We start from the raw sequence: 21,387 nt of genomic DNA on the forward strand, positions 1-21,387 counted from the left end.
CACTTCCAGCATTAGTTAAACTAAACTACATCACATCTTTGACTAATTCTCTGGATTTAAAACTGGGATTCAACTGGGATTCTGTTGTGCAACAAAAGAATTCTATGTTTTTACCCCACAGTGTCACAAGTTGATCTTTAGCGTTAGGACACATTATGCAGAAGATCTCACTTTGGTGTTGTTCTGTGCTCCAAGCATCAGCATTCTTCATCTTGTTTCAGATGAGGAGGAGTACAGTTTATTCTCTTGAGAAAAAGGGAAAATTGTTTCATCTCCTTGTCACAAGATGTATTATGTGCAACAAGCTGGATGGCACAGGGACACAAGTTGATACAAAGCAAAAGTGACTGTGGTGTTTCATTATGCAACTCTAGAGCAAACAAAGAAGTGAGGAGAGACTCAAACCCAAATGCAGCGACACACATGATACAGTCACCAAGACTCCGTACACTGTGCTGTATCTTGTGGGTGGCCAATAACAATCATCATCCTTGTCTTCTGCGAGGCCTTGTAAACGTGGGGGCGAGGCCACAATGGTCCACAGTAATGATAACAGAAAGTCCACACAGAGCGAGAGACAGACATTACAAGAGGAGGACAAGGAACAGGGTGAAGGAGAGGGTAGAAACACAGACATTTTAGTTGAAAAGAGACAAAAACAGAGACAAAAGGAAATGACGGGAAAGAGGAGAAACAATCTAACCCAGGGTTTGCTGTGTAATAAGTTGTGATCTTGTGACTTTGAAAAAGCTGATAAACATCTGTTGAAAAAGAATTAGCCCCCGAGTGTGGGCCCACTTCCTGCCCGGAGGTGAGGCCTGCTAGACCGAGTTCAGACTCAGGGCAGCACTTTAAGAAAAACTGCAATGTATGGAATTGATTGCGGATTATGTCATCATGCAAGTCTGCTGCCTAACCTCAAATTAACTTTTTGACCATTTCAGAAAGGGCTGTGCTTTTTACTTCCTGATAATTAAACCACTTGGAAAAAATGACTTAATTCACCGACCCTGCAGCAAATTGGGATGGAAACCGTGTTGTGCAAGGAGTAGAGTGCCATCTTGATTGTGGCCTCAAGACCTGGAAAAGATATTAAGTTAAGCCCACAGATATGTGGTCTTCATGAGGCCATAAAGTTTCCTGTTAGTGTCGTGGAACCGTTGCCTGTGCAAGATTTCCACATGTACTGTTGGGCCACACTAACCTAATTCTTCATTTTGCTCCATTTGGTAATGTCTGCTCACAAACCAAATGTCTATGAAAGCAACCTTTGGACTGATTAGACTGTGCAGTTAGGGGGAAATGTCTGGGGGACAGGAATTTGAGGGGTCTGGGTGAAAAGCCATAGCCACCGTAAGAGACTTTCTACAACTCCTGCACACCATTTTCAGTTAGTTACAGTGGCATACACTGTAAAAAAAAAAAAAAAAAAAAAAAAAAAATTGAGTTTTGAAGCAAACTCTTGCAAACTCTTATGTTTTGAAATAAACTAAAGTTTTGCTAACCTATAATTTTTGTTCAGATAATTTACTTTTCTTCTTTACATAAAATTGAATTTTTGAGTTTTAGAAACTCCCCAAAAACAGCATTTCAAAAAATTGCAAAAAACAAAGAAAGAAAAAGTCAGACTCAGACTCTTAAGTTTTGAAATTAACTACACAAAGTTTTGCTAACTTATACTCTTTTGTTAAGCTAATTTACTTTTCTTCTTTGGATGCTGATGCTGATGTAGATGTTTTAGACACCTCACAAAATTTGTATTTCAAAAATCATTGTGAACCATTTGTCATTATTTGCATGCATGAAAATTAAATGGTTGCAGTTGAAAATATAAAATTACTAAACATTGTTTACTTTCACTTCAATGACTTTACAAAACAATTTTTGAAATTCATTTTTGGGGGCTCTCTGAAACTCAAAGATTCAAGTTTTCTAAAGAAGACAAGTAAATTATCTCAACCAAACATTATTAGTTGTATCAGAATTTAAAGGGACAGTTCACCCCACAAAGTCAAAAAAAAATATTCTTCTTCTGGCCTGCATTGCTATTTATCCATCTATAATGTTGCACAGTTTTGGAGATTTCGGCCATAGAGATTTTTTCATTCTGATATAATAGAACAAAGTGGCACAAGTCCTGTGGTGCTCGAAGTACCAAAAAAATACATTTGAAAAACTCAACAGCAGTGTCTCTTTCCAGAATTATTTGGCTACTCAAAATAATCCACAGATCTTGTTGTGAGCAGTTTCATGTAGGAACTACTTTCTTTCTAATACAAAGAAAAATTAAACTGATCACAACAAGATCTGTGATTTATCTTAAGTAACTGGGTCATGACTTTAGGAAATTTTCAAATGCATTTCTATCTATTGCATGTAAGTATGTTGTCTTGAAATTTTGAGTTCTTTTTAACCTCTTTTGTTTTTACAGTGTATATAGACTATTTTTTATTTGTTTATTTGACAGATTTGGGCAAAGATGATCAATGCACCACTTCCTAAAATATTACTCACAAACTGCATTAAATGTATGTCAACACAGAGCTGCTGTGACATTTGTGCCTGTGCTGACACTTTGTCATCTTGTGATCTCCTTTAATCTCGTCAAGCAGGTCAGGAGCTCAGACTGAGCAGACGGCAGTCAAGCCAGGTCACATCACTGAGAGCGCGCTGCCAGTCAGAGCCGGCAGACTGCTGCTGGCTGTTGAAGCGTGAGTGAGTTCTGTGGGATTAACAGAAATGCAGTGCAGGTTTCTTCCATCACAGCTGGCCATGACAAAGCTGCACTGCTGATCATGTGTGTGCTGCATCACCATGATGTCAGGTACACCGAAGCATAAAATATGCTTATGAGGGCTTATGATTATTTTAATTATTGATTAGTTCATCTATAAATGAAAATGCCCAGTATAATGTATCCATGCTTATTTTATCATCAGTCCAAACCCAGAGATATTTGATTTACTATTATGTGACAAAATAAAGCATCAAATTATCATATTTGAGAGCATGAAACCACATACTGTCTGGCAAAAAAGACAACTACTGAAATTAAGATGATGTGACATTTGTTGGGGTTTGCACCAAACAAATATGTTTTCTTCCATCTGTAGATTTGTGGGTCGGGACATCTCTGCAGCACCACAGTAGTCCATTATAATGCTGTTTTGTGACACATTGTTCCTTTATCAAGAAATTGCAGCTTCTGCAATCTGGATTGCCCTTTGCCATATTCTGATTTAAATTTTTTTGTGGGACTAATTAAATGTGAATCCCTAATTCCAATCAGTGCCTAAATCACACCCCCTCCAGTGTGCCCCATGGGTCACTACATCCCAGTATGAAAACACACAGCTATTGTAGCTTCACTGGCTAACGTTAGCATTTGGAGGGTCACATAGACAACTTCTGGGTGTGTAGCCTTTCTAATTCCATTCAATCACAGTCTGACCCTTCAAAAGGTTTACAACAAACCACAACTTTCTTTACATGTGAAATTATCTTTTAACATATGCATGATTCATGGCACAATTCAAACAGGATAAAAAAAAATAAAAATTTGTTTTGCTCCATCGCCTACAGGTCATATTTTTTCTAAAGTTAAGTCCCATGTTGATCCAACAGAAGGGGTGTGATTAGACGCAGGAAAGCAGAACATATTTTGTCTGGCTGTCATAAATAACAGATTGTTGGTATCATTTGACCTGTTTAAACCATCTGACACACTGCAGCCACCACTATAGGAGGACTTGGTGATAAAAAAAAAAAAAAAAAGATCTAACATAAGCTTTTACAGCTTCAAAACAATCTTAGCTGGTCAAAGGGCATTTAAAATTACAGTAACACACGTCACCTGTGCCAGGACACTGTGCCTGATCTTCATAATATTAATGACAAATCATCAGAGTTGGAATCTGACGTTACTGTCATTTATCCTGTTTTAATCCTTCTGAAATGGACCACTCACCCCCAACTCTCCTGTCCCGAATTCAAACATTCAAACATTTTTCAGCATTTCAGAATCTCTTTTATTGTCTTTTACTGCATGCTTAGACTTCCAAAAAAAAAGAATGTTTGAATGCACATCAAAAATACTTCAAAATTCAAATCTACAACTATTTCTTGATTGAGGTGAGGAAACCTGGCAAAAGAGACAATATAGTTTTTACAGAAGTCCAAGCTGATTATAGACGTTCATGTTACTTTATGTTGCAACTAATTAAGTGGTTGGTCCAGTTTTCTTCAACAGTCTGTGTGTGGTTGCTGTCTAGCAGTCTCTGTCTGTCTTTCCCACCATGTGGATGAAATGACAAGGCCAAACCGGTTCATACGTGGACAGGGAGGCCGGTTTCAGCTGGCTGCGTTGCCATAGTAACGAGCTCTCTATAAATACTCTCGGAGTCATTTGCCGGCTTCCACTCGAATTTCAGCCTTCTTTCAGAGACGTCACCTTTAGCAGCGGACTTCACTGTGAAGGGAACTGCTTCTTTTTTATCCCAGCATCCGGGTCTAATGGACAAACTCTTTGTAAATGCTTTTTAAGGTAAGTAAGGACTCCTCCATGTCGTTATTAATAAAAACGTCACACATTTTAGCTTAGCGCAATGCTTGTTCACGTTAGCAAGTGTTAGCTAGCAGGCTTATTCGGTTATGGCGGCTCGAAACGGAAAAAGGTAAAGGGACTTATTAGTGTAGGGTAAGTTATTTTGTTATTTCACCATAGCCTAACACCAGTTTCATTGAAAACTGAATAGATATGGAGTGCTACCTAGCATTAACGTTACTACGTGGCTGGTTGGTTAACGTTAGCTAGAGCTAGCTCGAAATTATTCTCGTCTTTGTGTTAACACTCGCCAGTTAAACGCAATAACGTTTGCTCGTGATAACTTTTCAGGGCCATTGACTTGGGTGACTCTTCGTTACGCTGTGCAGATTTTTGAATTGGTTGTGTAAAAAGGGATAAACCACGTTAACGGCAGCTAACTTGAATGTTAAATTACCTCATGGCATGAAAGGCTCTAAGCGGAACCGGCATATTGACGCGTACGTCATTTGTGAGTCACTCATTGGTTCGTTTTCTTGCAAGATGAGGGCGGACCTCTTTTGTAACTGGATTAAAACCGAACTGGGAGGGCCTTAAACGCTCAACTCTTTGAATGACTTCTGCGCAGATGGTGTCAAGTTGTCGTCCCATACTTATAAAATGGAGCGCTATTAAAAACTGTCTGCGTAATTCTGGCGCATGCCTCAAGTCCTGTCACTTTTAAATTGATTACAAGGGTTTTAATAAAATAATCTTTCCTCCTAACTTCGTGTAAACGTTATAAGGTAAACAGTATCATTTATCATTATACAGCTCATCATTGCAGCTCACAAAACATAAAAAAACAGTAGATTGATTTAATAGTTAATAAGGATACACAATTAATCACAATAAAATCGCAAAATAGCAAAGTGTTATATATAAATTGCTAAACCACATTATTCTGATAAAGGAAAAATGTCGTGAAAAGTGTCGTCGTACTTAAGTGCTGCATAGATGACCTGGCCTAAAAATCTTTTTTCCAAATAAAAGATAACGTTTGCTTGTACAGATCTTGATAATTATTACATCATGATTTTAATTGGGGGTTTTTTTCAGTGAATATTAAAACTATAATGCAAAACTGATAATTTCCACTAATCGTATAACATGTTGCAATTTCAGTGAAAATAATTGCAATACGATTTTTTTCAACAAATCGTGCAGCACCAATAAATAATAAGTCTTATAAAAACAAACTATTTTGCATGGTGGAGTGCTGTGAATGAATTAAAGAGTCTTGCAGCCTGAGGGAAGAAACTGCTAAATATAAAATTCTGAATTCATAGTCATTAGGAAATTTGCGCTGTATTGTAGGCCTGCAATGAACCATTACTTTGATTGCCAATTAAAATTATGTAACCTGTCATTTTCTGAATTGATTGTTTGTTTGGTCCATAAAGTACTAGAAAATGTTGATCAATCTTTCCCAAAAACCCAAGATTATGTCCTCAAATGTCTTGTTTTGCCCACAGCCTGAAGATATTCAATTGACTGTCACAAAGGAGTAAAGAAACCATAAAATGTTCCCATTAAAGATGCTGGAATCAGGATTTCAGTGTTTTTCCTTTAAAAATGACTCAATGATTAATTATCAAAGTATTGGGATATTAATTTAGTCATAGTTTAATTGTTGCAGCTCTTGTATACTGTATTATATAATTATTATATATTTTTATTAACTGCAATTTATTTCCTGATTCATCCTTTTCCCTCTGAGGAAATGCAGTTTGTATATTGACATACTGTCAACTGCTCTTGTTTACAGAATCATCGCTCTAGGCAAACACACACTGGCTACTCAGCAGGCCCTGGCCTCGAGTCATATTTGAAGGGATTTAACTTCACTGGTGAGCCACCTTGGCTTCTCTGCACCTGAGTAACAGCAACTCTAAATTCCATCTCTTTCTTATTCAAGTAAGTGTCTCGCTGTCTGTTTCTTAGCAACTTGATTCAATAGTGTGTTGTAATCTTATACAAACAATACTGTAACAAAGATTATAATTCAGAGTAACCTCTTTTTGTGACTCACTCACACTTGCGCTTAGTCCTTCCCATGAATGGGGAATAATAGACTTTAGTAATCAAGGACAGAAAAGACACTGTTCTCAAAGCTGAACACTCCCCTCCCTCTTCCAGTTTGATAGTGACCAATTAAAAGGACTTCTTGTGACCATGAACACTGCCACTCCCACCGAGTTTGAATTCTCTTTCCTGGAGGAGGGTTTCTCTGCCCGAGACATTGTCGAGCAGAAGATCAATGAGTCATCCATGACGGTAAGTGTCCTGTTCTGGCATTGTTTAGGGACTACACAAATGGCCCCATTTGTTAACTGATGAATGTCAACAGGATGCAACTGGATAGCAAGCCATTTAACTGAAATCCTGCACTACATGATTGTCTGGTATTATTTGCAGTGTATCATGTCATGATCTATATTGAAACACGCTGTCACAGAACTGCTTTTGTTAAACACATGTCCTTTTTTCCATCCCCTCCATTGCAGGACGACAGGGATGCCTTCTATGTCTGTGACTTGGGAGATGTCCTAAAGAAGCACTTGCGCTGGGTGCGGGCCCTGCCTCGTATCACTCCTTTCTATGCCGTTAAATGCAACGACAGCCGGGCTGTGGTTATGACTCTGGCATCCCTGGGAACTGGCTTCGACTGTGCAAGCAAGGTGCGTGTTGGAAAATTTCCATGGCACTAGATGTTCTCAGGATACCACAATACAAAGCTCTTTTGACGATTAGGTGAAATTGCTTTGGCAGCTTGTGTTTTGAAATTAGCACTTTTTTTTGCTGACTGTTGGCATTGTCTCCCTCTAGACGGAGATTCAGCTGGTTCAGTCTCTGGGAGTGGATCCAAGCAGAATCATCTATGCCAACCCCTGCAAGCAAGTCTCTCAGATCAAGTATGCGTCTGCCCATGGGGTGCAGATGATGACCTTTGATAGCGAGGTGGAACTCATGAAAGTGGCCCGCTGTCATGACAATGCCAAGTGAGACATTTTACCATCCATAATATGAAGGCTTTTATTTATTTATCCGCTTCTTCTATATTTTTGTCCTTTCACTAACTTTTTCTGCTTCTTTGTGCTCAGGCTGGTCCTGCGTATTGCCACAGATGACTCGAAGTCAGTGTGTCGCTTGAGCGTGAAGTTCGGCGCCCCACTCAAAGCTTGTCGAGGTCTTCTGGAGAGGGCAAAGGAGTTGGGGCTGGATGTGATTGGCGTCAGTTTCCATGTTGGCAGCGGCTGCACTGATCCTGAGACCTACACCCAGGCTATCGCTGATGCCCGCTGTGTCTTTGATATGGGGGTGAGTAGTGATAGAATTGCATATGAAACTGATGTTTGGGCTACCTAGCGGAGTAAACTTAAACTCTGAACTTTGTGAACTATAGGATGAGCTGGGCTTCAACATGGATCTGTTGGACATTGGAGGTGGTTTCCCTGGTTCAGACGATGCTGAACTTCAGTTTGAAGAGGTATCTTGCATTTTTTGAGGTGTTACATGGGCTAAACTTACTTGACTGCTTTTGACTTGTTTTAAAAACAATGCCATACAGTTTGGTACTTTTCCCTGAAGCATCAGTAGAAGTAAAAATTTTAGTCTGATATTTACCTGTGGACACTTTCTTTGCTTCCTCATCAGATCACAGCAGTCATCAACCCAGCCTTGGACAAGTATTTCCCTGCAGACACTGGTATTAAGGTCATTGCTGAGCCAGGGCGTTTTTATGTGGCCTCTGCTTACACACTGGTTGTCAACATCATTGCCAAGAAGGTCATCATGGACGACGAGTCAGCCTCTGACGGTAACTGGTTTGATTTAGGAAAATGACCTAATTTCAGAAGTAATTTGTTCTGAAAGCAGATTTGTAAGATTCCTCAGTAGTAAAATGATTATTGCTTCCTTCACAGAGGAAGACGAAGGGACCAATGATAGGACTCTGATGTACTATGTCAACGATGGAGTGTACGGATCTTTCAACTGCATCCTCTATGACCATGCTCACTGTTTGCCAACACTACATAAGGTGAGAGAAAGTCAAGGATTCAAATGGCAACAAAGTTTGTCATACAGTTGGGTCCGAGAAAGATGAAACTTAATGGTCAACCTGTGTGTCTCAACCAATAGAAGCCAAAGCCAGATGAGGCCATGTACCCCTGCAGTATCTGGGGCCCGACATGTGACGGCCTCGATCGCATCGTTGAACAGTGCAGCTTGCCTGACCTGCAGGTGGGCGACTGGCTGGTCTTTGAGAACATGGGTGCCTACACTGTGGCCGCCTCCTCCACCTTCAACGGCTTCCAAAGACCTGACATCCACTATGTGATGTCCCGCCCTGCCTGGTGAGTGATGTCACAGCACCTGAAAATGACATGGGGTACATCTAATCATGAGGAAAATCTTGCGTTCCCAAACAGTCTAACTGTTGTCTGCATTGTCCTCTACAGGCAACACGTGCAGCAGATCTGTTCCCAGGGCATGCCGGCTCCCGTTGACGAGTCTTGCCTGTTTGAAATGCCAGCGTGCTGTGGCCGAGAGAGCAGCTTGGAGATTCCCACTAAGCCCTGTCAGGCGCGTGTGGTTTAAACACATGTACATCACAGCAGCATTTTAGCATCTGTTTATTATCTGAAAATGTGTTTTTTTGTTTTGTTTTTTTGTTTTTTTTTCCTTCTCCACAAATGTATGTGACATTTCAAGGCCAGTTACTTGACAGGGGAATGAGAGGGACATGTTGCACAAATTTCTGTGTTCTGTATGGAAGCTGGGGATCAACCCTTGATGAAATGAGGCTGAATCACACTCTGAGTGTCTCTGTGTGTGCCAGGGCAACTCTGTACTTGAACCTGTTGCTGTAGGCTGTGGTCTTCCTGCCTCAATTTTTGGAAAATGGCTGCAAGGATTACTGCAGTTCATGAAGAACCTATTTGCTCAACTGGAATGGTGTAGGGAGAGAGACTGTTGCTTTGCAAAATAAATCACAAAACTGCTTTGCAGAAGGATTCCCATCACCACAGGCTTTCCAACACTTGGACTACAGTACTTAGTCCAAGAAGTGAAAGGTTACCAGTGCTTTTGACTTAAAAACGTCAAAGTATAGTGGTGGATTGCTTACAGCTTAAAAGAGGGGATTTGTTTATTTCTTAAACTGCTGATCCTTGACCGCCCTGTTAGCAGCTGATGTCACATCCCAAGCTAGTAACTCGCAAAGAGGTGGTTGGAAGGGTGATTTAATTCCTCAACAATGGCTGCTATGTTTATATTTATATTTTCCATGATCTCCACCTCTGTACAGAACCTGTCAAGTGTTAGTCATCAAGATGTGTTTTTACTAGCATTCAGAATGATCCTGTTCAGTGTTTGTTCTGTAAATGCTTATTATATTTATAGTCACTCTCTCCCATACATAATATGTATATGTACTCAGAAAGTTATACTGGAAATGAATGCATCACATTCTGCATGTCAGAACCTCACATCATGCCTCTGGGCTGATATTGCTGCAGCAGTATAGATACCAGACAGATCAGCTGCTCATGTCAAGCATGTGATCCTTTGTTACACCACATGTGCCACCAAAAGAAAACACATCTTCAAGATTAACACTTAAAACACAGGGACTCAAGATGCAAACTGCACCTCTCCTCTTCTCCTCCTTATTTTATTTTATCTTTATTTTTTTGTAACTTGTAGACCGCAAGAAGTCTGTTCATGCTATTAATAAGAAGCTGTTTACCCAGACATTTGAAATGGATACGAAAGAGACGGGATTGCAAATTCATAATGCTTTCCTATGGAAACTTTTTGAAATTTTGTATTTTTTTAATAAAGAAAACATTAGGTGCAGAGCCAAATAAGGGAAGTTGTGTTTTGTTTTTGTTTTTTTTAATGCTGTCCCATACTGTATGTACAAAAAACATCGACTTAACTGTATAGCAGTGGTGGAAGAAGTATTTAGATGCTTTACTTAAGTAAAAGTAGCAATACTACATGTAAACATACTGTTGAAGTAAAACTGTCCTGCATCCAAAATCTTAAGTACTTAAGTAAAAGACAAAGTAAAACAAGTAAAAACAAAAAGTAAAAGTATTAGCATCAAAATATTTTCAAAATCATGTTTCTGTTGGTTTAGTGTTGTAGTAAATAAGGGTGGGGGTTATTTAAATACCTATATACTGCTGAGTATCTTAATCTTTCATGTGATTTATTAGTTGATTTACATTTTCTATTAATCAGCCTTGAGGAGTAACAGATTACATGTAATGGAATTATGTAATCTGGATACAAAAAAGGTAACTTCCATTACAGTAACAGTTAAGAAAAAAAAGACAATCAGATCACTGTTAGATTTAGTAAAAATGGGGATTATTTGTAGGATTACAGTTTACTACCATGCACACAGCTAATTTCACCACCTTTTCTCTTTAAATCAATCCATCATTAAATTGTTCACAGCATTAATTAATCTACTGTTGATCAACTTTTCAATTAATCTGCATCTATAATCCATTCATCATTTTGAGTTCTTTTTTAATATTATCTGTGTAATATTATCTGGTTTCTTTACTCCGCTCTGACAGTAAACTGAATATTTTTAGGTGGACGAAACAAGACATTTGAGGACATCATCTTTGGGAAACACTGCTAAACATTTTTCACCATTTTCTGTCATTTTATGGACCGAACAACTAATCAATGAATGGAAAAGGTAATACTGAAATTAATTGTTAGTTGCAGCCCTAAAAACACTGCATTAGACTTACATTAGAGTTACATAACTTTAATGTTGGATTACATTACTGACTACATTTTTTAAATAGGTAATTGGTAACTATATTGGAATAAATTTTTCAAGTAAACTTCCCAACCCTGTTAATTAACTAAAACTAACTAACCTGTAAGTAAAGCTTTAAAATTGAGTAAAAGGTACAATATTTGCTTTCAAAATGGAGTAGAATTAGACAGTATCATACCATTGAAATAGTAAAGTACAAGTACATCAAAATTGTACCTAAGTACTTGAGTAAATGTATTTGTTGCTTTCCATCACAGAATGTCTCAATACTCCCATCTAGTGTTTACAGAGGGAACTGGTCTGTTATATCTGTCTGCTAATATTTAGGGAAAGATTCATGATGTGTAAATTTATCTTCAAACCCCTGAATAAATCAGTGTGTTTGTCTCTTTTTGTTCCATTTTGGAGCAGATATAAAGTGAACATTTATTGGACAAATGTTTAAGGTATATATAAGTGCACTCCTGCGGTGTTCAAGTCAGTTTATTCACAGTATACATCTCTCAAAGAATGCCTTTTTACACACAGAAACAAAGCCTAAATCAAATATAACAACTAATAATAAAGTGGACTATACACCAGCAATACAGCAAACTTCATGTGACAGTTAATCAGTGTCTGACACATATGATACACAAATTTAAAATGATACACAAACACTACAGTGTCTTTTTCACATTTTTTCATCTTTTATCCACTATATACAATTGTTTTTAAACTGACACTTCAAGAGACAAAGATCCTAACTTCATTTCTCATTCTTCATTTCATCTCATGAATTATCAACAGCTGTACTAACAACAGTAAAGTAAAAAAAAAAAAAAAAAAGACAATAATTTTGCCGTAATTTTCTTGCATATGACAAGAGATAAGTAGCATAATGTATACAGTGTGCAGTTATGCTCATTCTGAAAACACTCATTTAGAGGATTGATACCATTTATATGTCTGTTAAAGCTGCAGTAGACAATCTAAACATACACTGTACAAAACCTTCCATCTCTGCTGCATTTTGCTGGGCTTCAAGCCGATGTCAAGGTTGTTAGCCCGTAGCTAGCTAGAAAAATAATGGCTGTGTCTCAATTTGTGTACTTCTGTACTTACACTTCCTGTTTTGAGCGCATGAGTGCGTTCATGTTGACATTCGTGGCAAAATAAAGCTGAGACTGCAACTACTGATTTTTTTCATAGTTATTTGTTTTAAAATGTCAGAAAATGGTGAAAAATGTCAATCCATATTTCCCAAAGTGTCAGACGACGGCTTCAGTTCCCCATTGGAAAATGCTGCCTGACAACAAAGCAAAGCAACGAACATGTTCTAATAAACCAATGTTGAGTTTTTTTCAGGTGTTCCTTTGTTTAGGTGCTAAAATACTGCTGTCTGCGTCCACAGCGGTCCACAGCAGGATATTACTTAGCGTCTGTGCTGGGCATCCTGAGGCAGCTGTCAATCAATCGTGAGCTGACACGCCCACATAATCTTGAAAAATGGTTTCCAGTCTTTATGTTATGCTAAGCTAATGGGCTGCTTGCTGTAGCTTCACATTTAACAGGCAGATATGACGGTGGAAAGTAAAGTAATTCCCAAAATGTCGAACACCTGCTTTAAAATGTAAAACCATATCAGGTTGGATTCACTTTAAGTCAGTCTTTCTGTGGGCACAAAGGCACGTGTTCAAGTAGCCGGAGAGAGAAACGGTAGCTAAGATTTCGCCAGAGCAAGACGCAGTTTTGTGCAGATGATTGCAACCCATGCACATGTGAGATTATGACTTCACCACAGTGATTTTCCTCTGCTCATAATGCTTGCGGATGTACTCAGTAATGGCGTTCTCATTGTTAATCTCTTTCCTGAACAACATGATGTAACACTTTGGGGCCAGGTGACAGCCGAGGATGCTGTAGGTCGAGATGAGAATGGCGGCACTTTCAATGGCTCTTTTGTATTTCCCAAACAAACTGATATAAATTGGAATGAAGAGGATCCAAATGATTAGAAACAGCAACATGCTGTTGCTGATCAAACTGGCATTTTTATACAAGTCTGGCAGCTGTTTACCTTTTATTGCAAATATGAAACAACTAATGGCAAGGAAAGCGTTGTAGGCTAACATGGATAGAAAGAACACATGGGAGCCTTTGTCACACTGCGTCAGGATGGTCTGGTTTAACATTTGTTCTCTGGGAAATGGGGGATGAATGCACAGCCATGGCACACACACGGCCAGCTGGATCCCAGTGACGATGGCCACCACAACCAGTGGCTGATTGAGCTTCTTTATCCAGGAGCCAATCTGCTGCTCGAAGTTGAAGCCCACCAAGATTTGGAGCAGGTTGGCCAGAATGCAGGAGATGCAGAGGGAGAGGGCTATGCCAAAGATAGGCATGCCTAGCATGCAGGAAGCCTTAGTGGGCAATCCTATAAAGCTAAATGGAAGGCAGAAGCAGACCAGCAAGGAAAAAAGCTCCAAGAAACTCAAGTAACCTCCAACGGCCTTCACAATGGGAGTGCGACGGTATATGGTAAATAAAATGGCAAACACAACGGTAACAATTATCCCTAAGACTTCCAAGCAACTCAAGATGATAATGAAGGGATCTGACCACTGCAGGAATTCAACTGTTTTGTTCAAACATCTATCCCTCTGTGGAGATGAATACTGCCTTTGTCTGCAGCGTCGACACACCTGACCTGTAGGAGTGAAAAAAGAAATGCAGATTAAACTGCACAGGCAATGTAAGACTATTTCTGTAGTCATCATGACGAACACTTTCATCAGAAACTGATTGCATGAGACGCACCTGCATGTACATAAATGAGGAAGTACCAAGTCACAGCATCTGATCACCCTTACAGTACAGCAGTGTGACAGTGAAGTTATGGAAAATTTGCAAATTAATGCAAAACTGTCTTTGAACAGTTGGGAAAACAAGATAGGCATTGATTGTAAACATTTTACAGTAACATTCCTGTACTGTATATATGCATGACTATTGCATATCACATGACTTTGTTAAATACTTTTTCTCAATTAAAGCATTCTACGGTCTGTTATTTCTGTACAACCGACCGTTGTTATGAAGAACAGACTGTTGCTATGGACATGGTTCTGATCATAGATCGTAGGGATCCTCTATGAAGGATTTTTACTGTTTGCGGTGGTGAATATTTCATATGAGAAGGAGACTGTTGAGCTGTCTGCAGACAGTATCATCTTGCTAGAGATTAATAATAAAACACTTACCATTCCCAGGAGAAAACTCTCCATCCGCACATGGCACACACTCATCGCAGCACTTTTTGTTCTGCTTTTTCAGCTCCTGGCCTGGTTTACATGTTTTAGAGCAGTTGTAAGCAGTTACCTTTGAAAGACAGAACAGAATCAGGACGTCATGGTGATGATTTCAGTCATTATTTTGGGAAATAAATCTAATAAAATAATTCGATCCTCACCATCACACTGAACTTGTTTTTGACATGATCATCCGGGACTTTGAGTTTTCCGTTTGGCCAGTATTCTCCAATGGTTTCTATGTGCACGCCCTGTTTGGATTCAGCCATGTTCCAATACACAATGTCATATCCTAAACTGGGGTCGCCGTTGGGGTCAAAGAATATTTGTGTGGCGTTCACAGTGAAGTTGACTTTCTTGATTTCCATAAGAAGCTGTGGAGACAAACAAACAAAATTATGCTGATGTAAAATCAGTAATACTTTTACTAATAGCCAAATGACAAATCCGGAAACACACATTATTAGAGTTTCACAATGAAATATTTGTACTCTTGCAGAGTTTTAGATGAGAAGATCCGTATCACAAGACATATTTTCCTACCCTTGGGGAAAGTCAGACTTGCAGTTCACCCTGTTTCAGTCTCAATGCTGCGCTAAGCTAATGCGCTGTTGTCTGTAGCCTTTTATATTCACCACACAGATAAGTGAGAGGTGTCCATCTTCTATTATACAGTACAAGGTACACATTAATGGAAACAAATAAGGAGGAGGAAGGTTTCTTTTTATTTTGCATTTCATAAATTAAGCTGAAAATATCAAGAATGAACCTGAACTTTTGGTATAAGTCCCAGGCAAGTTGAAATAACATTTTGATTAAATTGTTGAAATGGTATTTCATCTTTATCAACATTTCAACTTCATTCTCAAAACTTTATTCAGATTTATTTTGTCTTATACTTAGGACGAGGTTTAACTTTATTCAGGATATTCTGACTTTATTCTCTACATTTCAACTTTATTCTTGATATTTTTACTTTATTCTCTCTATTCTGACTTTATTCTCAACATTATGACTTTATTCTTGATATTCTGATTTTATTCTAGACAGTTTGATTTCATTCTCTAATTACAACTTTATTCTTGACATTTCAACTTTATTCTACATATTTTGACCTTATTCTCGTCATTTCGTCTTTATTATCTTCTTTTTTTATACCTGGGACAAATACTGAAAGTTCAACTTTATTCTCAATATTTCAAATTTATGCTCCTTTTTTCTTGTGCCTGGGATTCTCGCTATTTCAACTTTCTTATCAACATTTCAAAATTATTCTCAACATTTTGACTTTATTCTTGAAATGCAAACCAAAAAATTCTTTCTCCTCTCATTTTATGTTCATAAACTCTGTAATCTTCTCGTCAAACTCTGCAAGACAGTGATTAAGTGTATTTCCAAAACTTTCACACTATTTAAAGACACACATTTGCAATAAAAAATATGTCAGCAAGATTAACTTCACTGTACCTCAGAGGCTGTAAACTGTCTGCTACGTTTACACTGGCGGCTGTCACACTTAAGCAAGTGTCTGAGACCCTCAGCAATGACTTGAACAGCTAAGTAGATATTGTAAGAGCCGTACTGGTCAATTTGACTGGTCAAGCAGCTAATGTCCAGACATCGCTTGGACCCCTGATGGCTGTTTGCTGGGGAGCAGTTCATTTCTCTGTTCTTGTCAGACTGATTAGAACAAAGTGGATAATGAGTCAGGTGATGTTTGAGAAGGGAGTTGGTGGTTCCTCTGAACATCGAGGTGACGTAGTCTTTAAAACCAGGCACCTCATTCTTCTTAGAGATGAATCCGAACACCTCTCCGGCCCTCTCAATGTGCGGCATTGCAGAGACTCTTGTAGAGATGGACCAAGCATCACTTGCAATCCATGTTCTGTTGAGACTGTATTTTATAGCGTCTCGCATGACGACCTCAACATTGGAGTCCTTGGTGAACATGATGATGGCCTCGGCAGATGATTTATTGATTTTGCTCACCACCTCATTCTGACACTTCACAGCATCAGCGCCGTTATGCGAAAAGTAACCAGGCAGGATGTCAACAAATTCAATGCAGACGTTCGTCATTTCATTGAAAAGGTCCACAAGGCGATCGCTGCCGTACTTCCCGTACTCATCATCACTTCCTAATATGACCACTGTTTTCCAGTTGAACAGCTTCACCAACTCAGCAATGGCCTTTGTCTGATGTTCATCACTAGATATTGTTCGCAGAAAAGTGGGGAACTTCAACTTCCTGCTGAGCTGCTCACTAGTTGATAAATAGCTGATCTGTAACAAACAGAAACAAATCATGTTGAAATTACTCTGCATACAGTTTGCAACAGTGATGCATTTAAATCTAGGTGCAAAGAACTGTATTTATTACAGATTATATCATTACATTTTACTTGATTCAGAAAATTCCTAGCATAGCCTCAAACTATGCAAATGCATTCAAAATCTTTTACATTTCTAGCCTCTGTTATAGTCCAAAATGGACAGGAACACTGCAGATTCTGTTTCTACTGCTTTCTGGAGTCTGCTTAAAGGAACGCTCTCCACACAGGCACAGTAGATCAGTGTCTGCAGCTGCCACATGGAAAAGCCCGTAGACGAGTCTACGGGCAAATGGGCAGGGGTACAGATGTCTGCGCAGAGCCCAGTGGACACTCATGCACTCGAGGACATGAAAGCACAATATCAGCATTTGTTGTGACTGCACAGACTTGTCCACGGAACTTTCCACCGCGCCCACGACAGACGCCGTTCTACTGTGTCAGTATGCATGGACAGAAGTGATAGGCATCCAGCTGTCTCTGTATATGTCCATTCATGACTATAATAGACTGAACAAAATGCAAAGTTCAGTAATCAAAATCACTATCAGGAATAAATAAATGGTATGGGAACATCTCTATACTCAACCGTTGTTAATGGGACAGTATCAAGTAGAGAGAAGACAAACCTGGGCAACTGATGACAGAGCGAGAACTCGTGCAACAGCTATTGATATTTCAGAATGCTTTTCACCAATCACTGCCTTTGTTTTGGGTTCAGGTAAAGCAGATTGAAAGGTTTCAGGTACTAAACACCTCTGAGGGTCTGACTGGTTCTGCAGCAGCTGGAGCGTTGCTATGATGGCGATACTGACATCCGTACAAGTGTCATAGATGTCATATCCTATGGTAAAGTTGGGCAGAACCCTCCGCTGGTTTACTTCTCTGATGGCGTATATCATCACTTGACTCTGCAGGAACCCTCGGAAATCATACCTTCAAAAATTGACAGAGGACAAATGAAATACCTGAAATGATTCAAATATTCATCGAGCAAAATTATTGTTTTTTCTCCCATTTTCCATGAGTTTCAGGGAAAAAAAAACTAAGGTTTTTTCCACGCACACAAGAGCTTTATTTCTCTCTAAATTTGTTCACAAATTTGTTACTATCTCTGCTAGCGAGCACTTCTCCTTTGTCAAGATAAACCGCCCACCTGACGGGTGTGCCATATAGAGATGCTGATTAAACAGCAGGATTATGACACAGGTGAGCTTTGGACTGGTCTTAATCAAAAGCCACTCTAAAATGTGTAGTTTAATCTTGAAAAAAGACATTTATTAGGCACTGACCTATGGCTATTTCTCATAGGGCTGCACATAACAATACTCAGCCTGGCTGAACAGCTGATGAATTTCTTTGTTCTGGTCAACAAGTGATTCTGCTCCTCTGCTGTTTTCTAATCATATGTAGAGCTGATCCTTATAATAACCTCATGAATTTAGAGCTTTTGATGAGTTCCTGGATAAAAAGTGGATCAACACCTTGTATGATGATGTGTGAGGAAGGGCTTCTCTCCTGTCTGTTTGCTCTGCTCGCCTCTCTCCTGTTCTCTTGACACAACTGACAAATATGTGGAATAAGCATGCACTTTCAAAAAGAACAACCACAAATAGCAGTAATAGAATTTCTAATAAATATAGTGTATGTGCAGATTTTGATATTTCATCATTTGCGGGAATCAAAACTCCAGGGGAACTGCAGGGAGAGGGCAGAGAACGTTGGAAAACATGGGATGCATATTTCATCATTTAGTTTTTTAATCGGTCAGTCACTTTCTCTGGTTGTTCGGTCTAAAAAAAATGTCAGAAAATGGTGAAAAATGTTGATCAGTGTTTCCCAAAGCATTGCAAGAAAAAAAGTACTCCTGCAGTCTGGCCATTTCTTTTTCACATGTAGCTGTATCATTATCTCCAGGCCATGTTAATGAAGTAAACTGACAGCAGAGCAACGACACACACACACATATACGCATACACTGGCGTTGAGAGTCACACCTGCTTCCATATATAAACACAGCTCAGCACTAACGCGGCTCACACTGCAGTATAAACACAAAAAAATACAAAAGGTGAGATGGAAAAACAGTCACAGCATCCGTCCTACTGCTCTTCTTATTTAAAATGCAAAGGCTTAAAATTCACACAGTTTCTCTTGACTGTCCCTCAACATGATAACATTCGTCCAGCATTGCCCCAGTCTGTGGGAATATCCACAATAGCAACACGTTAGCACCAAATTTAACCTACATAATAAACACAGAAACAACAAAAAACATGCAATCTTGTAGCCGGTCACAGACGGAACAGCTACCAGCCTTCACTGATAAAGAAGTTTGACTAAAATCCACACACATGTTGTCATCAAAAATAACCTTTTTGTCCACTCAGCTTTTCTGTCCTCTGAGGCTGGAGCTGATGTAGATATTTGTGCTGGTACTTTGACATGGTGCCAATTAAAAGGTCAGTAAATAGCCTGTTACTTGGAAAAGCGCATCAAGTCTGCACATGTCCCAACCCCCGATTATAATGGATTCAGAAACACTTTTCTAATGAACATAACATCAGGGACCAAATTCTCAATGAGAGCATAATGACCAGCCAGCCAACCAACAGACCGCATGGTGTCAGCCCTATTTATTTTTCATCATTAAACTGCACAGAGAAAGCGGCCTTTCATTGTGATCAGTCCAAGGCACACCTACATGCCACGTCTGTCACATGGATGAACTATCTTGGCAAAGGAGAAGTCCTCACCAACGCGGCTTTTAACAAATTTTTGAACAAAATTTGAGATAAATAAACCTTGTGTGCAGAGAAGTCTAAGATATTTTACTTGGGGGCTTAATTTGGATTAATGGGTCAATTATTTTCTTAATTTTAATCGATTAGTTGTGTGTTGTAAAACGTCAGAAAATGGTGAAAAATGTCAATCAGTTGGCAATTCATTTAATAATTGTTTAATAATTGATTAACTGTTGCAGCTCTAATCTCATTGAGGTCATACTTACACACTACAGGAAAATGGTCCATGTGTTTTGTTCCTATCTGTTTGTCTGTGAATTTGGAAAAGTCCTCCAATGATGATGTCCCCAGGTGAGTATGCATGCAGAAGACCATCCTCTTCTGAACAAGGGCAAAATACACCCACGACAGCGACAAATAACCACGAGAGGAGCATTGTGGATCCGCCGGCGTATACACCTGTGAGTATTTGATCCTGTCACCGTAGTATGAACTGGTTCCAGGACAGCAGCTCTCATGTAACTTCCCCATGTGGAAAGGTTCATTTGCATTGTCAGACAGATCGTGTTATTTGATGCAAACACTCATTGTTAACATATCTTCAAAATATTCAGCAACTGCAAGGTGATTTGAATTGCTCACACAGGATGATTCATTCGCTGATGAGTCACACCCCTCTGGGACGAGGCTGCAGGGCAAAATCTCACAAAATGTTTTTGACCCAAACTGCAGCTGGTCTCATCAATGAGGCCAGAATCCCCCACTGACACTGACTCTCCACCCCATAGATACTACATGATAATGTGAAGTCTATGGCTGACACTTTATAACAGTGGTCTCAACCTGGGGTCCGGGCCCTCCACAGGGGGGCACCAGATATTACAGAGGGTCCCCAAGACTTTGTCTGCTCTGAGGTCCTCAGAATCAGATTTGCACATGTCAGCTAGATTCACAATTTCAGGGTTTGTGCACCTTTTCCGAAGTCAATTCAAGCACTTTTCCAGTATTTTCAAGGTGCATTTTCAAGCTTTTCCAGCACCTTACAGCTGGTAAATGACATATTCATATTCAAAATGATTATTTCACCTCTTCATTGCATTAAATCAAATGTTATCACGTATTTAGCAACCAAAATGATGTTTTGTGATAGAATTCTACTGACGGATGACAAATTAAAGGAAAACACAACAAAGTTTCATGTTTCAAAATGTGTAACCTGTATGAAAGTACAGTTCTTCTTCTTTTTTTATTATTTTATGTTTAATTTTAAGTTTCCTTATCCAGTGAATGGCTCCGCCAGACAAAACAATGTCAAATGTCATGTAATTAATGCCATTTGGAGATATTAATTAGCAATTAATACATTTTAATTGGTTGAATTTTTATTTGACAATTAATCAATTAATGATTATTCATTAACTTCCAATACAATTTAGCTCAGCAGACAGCAATTTATTTTGGAAGTAATGTGATTACAATTTCAAGACGTTTCAAGCACTTTATCTAAAATCCAAGTACTTTTCAAACCTTGAAAACATTTTACAAACTAATTATTAAGTATTAACAAAGTGTTACAAACATCTGGTCCATTTCTCTACATAATGATTTCTTTCAGCTTTACTAATAT

The 21,387-nt window shown here is 38.9% G+C and overlaps 2 protein-coding genes across 2 annotated transcripts; one reads left to right on the top strand and one right to left on the bottom strand.

Annotated features, from left to right (window-relative positions):
- The first annotated feature begins 4,384 nt into the window (after positions 1-4,384).
- odc1 (ornithine decarboxylase 1) lies at positions 4,385-9,929 on the top strand. Its single transcript, XM_084742343.1, has 11 exons — positions 4,385-4,543; positions 6,351-6,499; positions 6,722-6,859; positions 7,090-7,263; positions 7,412-7,584; positions 7,687-7,903; positions 7,989-8,072; positions 8,240-8,402; positions 8,509-8,624; positions 8,726-8,940; positions 9,046-9,929. The coding sequence occupies exons 3-11, from the start codon at positions 6,758-6,760 to the stop codon at positions 9,182-9,184; spliced, it is 1,383 nt and encodes a 460-aa protein (XP_084598469.1). The 5' UTR covers positions 4,385-4,543; positions 6,351-6,499; positions 6,722-6,757; the 3' UTR covers positions 9,185-9,929.
- A 3,190-nt stretch (positions 9,930-13,119) lies between these two features.
- Positions 13,120-20,196, bottom strand: LOC146310414 (G-protein coupled receptor family C group 6 member A-like). The gene is made up of 6 exons (XM_084742877.1): positions 20,027-20,196; positions 17,646-17,952; positions 16,154-16,969; positions 14,848-15,060; positions 14,639-14,756; positions 13,120-14,085 (listed from the first exon to the last, which is right to left on the bottom strand). Exons 1-6 carry the CDS (start codon positions 20,194-20,196, stop codon positions 13,160-13,162), a joined length of 2,550 nt encoding a protein of 849 aa, XP_084599003.1. The 3' UTR covers positions 13,120-13,159.
- Positions 20,197-21,387: the final 1,191 nt, after the last annotated feature.

The sequence above is a fragment of the Lutjanus erythropterus genome, chromosome 18 (assembly GCF_056507025.1).
Source record: "Lutjanus erythropterus isolate fLutEry1 chromosome 18, fLutEry1.hap2, whole genome shotgun sequence".
NCBI lineage: Eukaryota > Metazoa > Chordata > Actinopteri > Lutjaniformes > Lutjanidae > Lutjanus > Lutjanus erythropterus.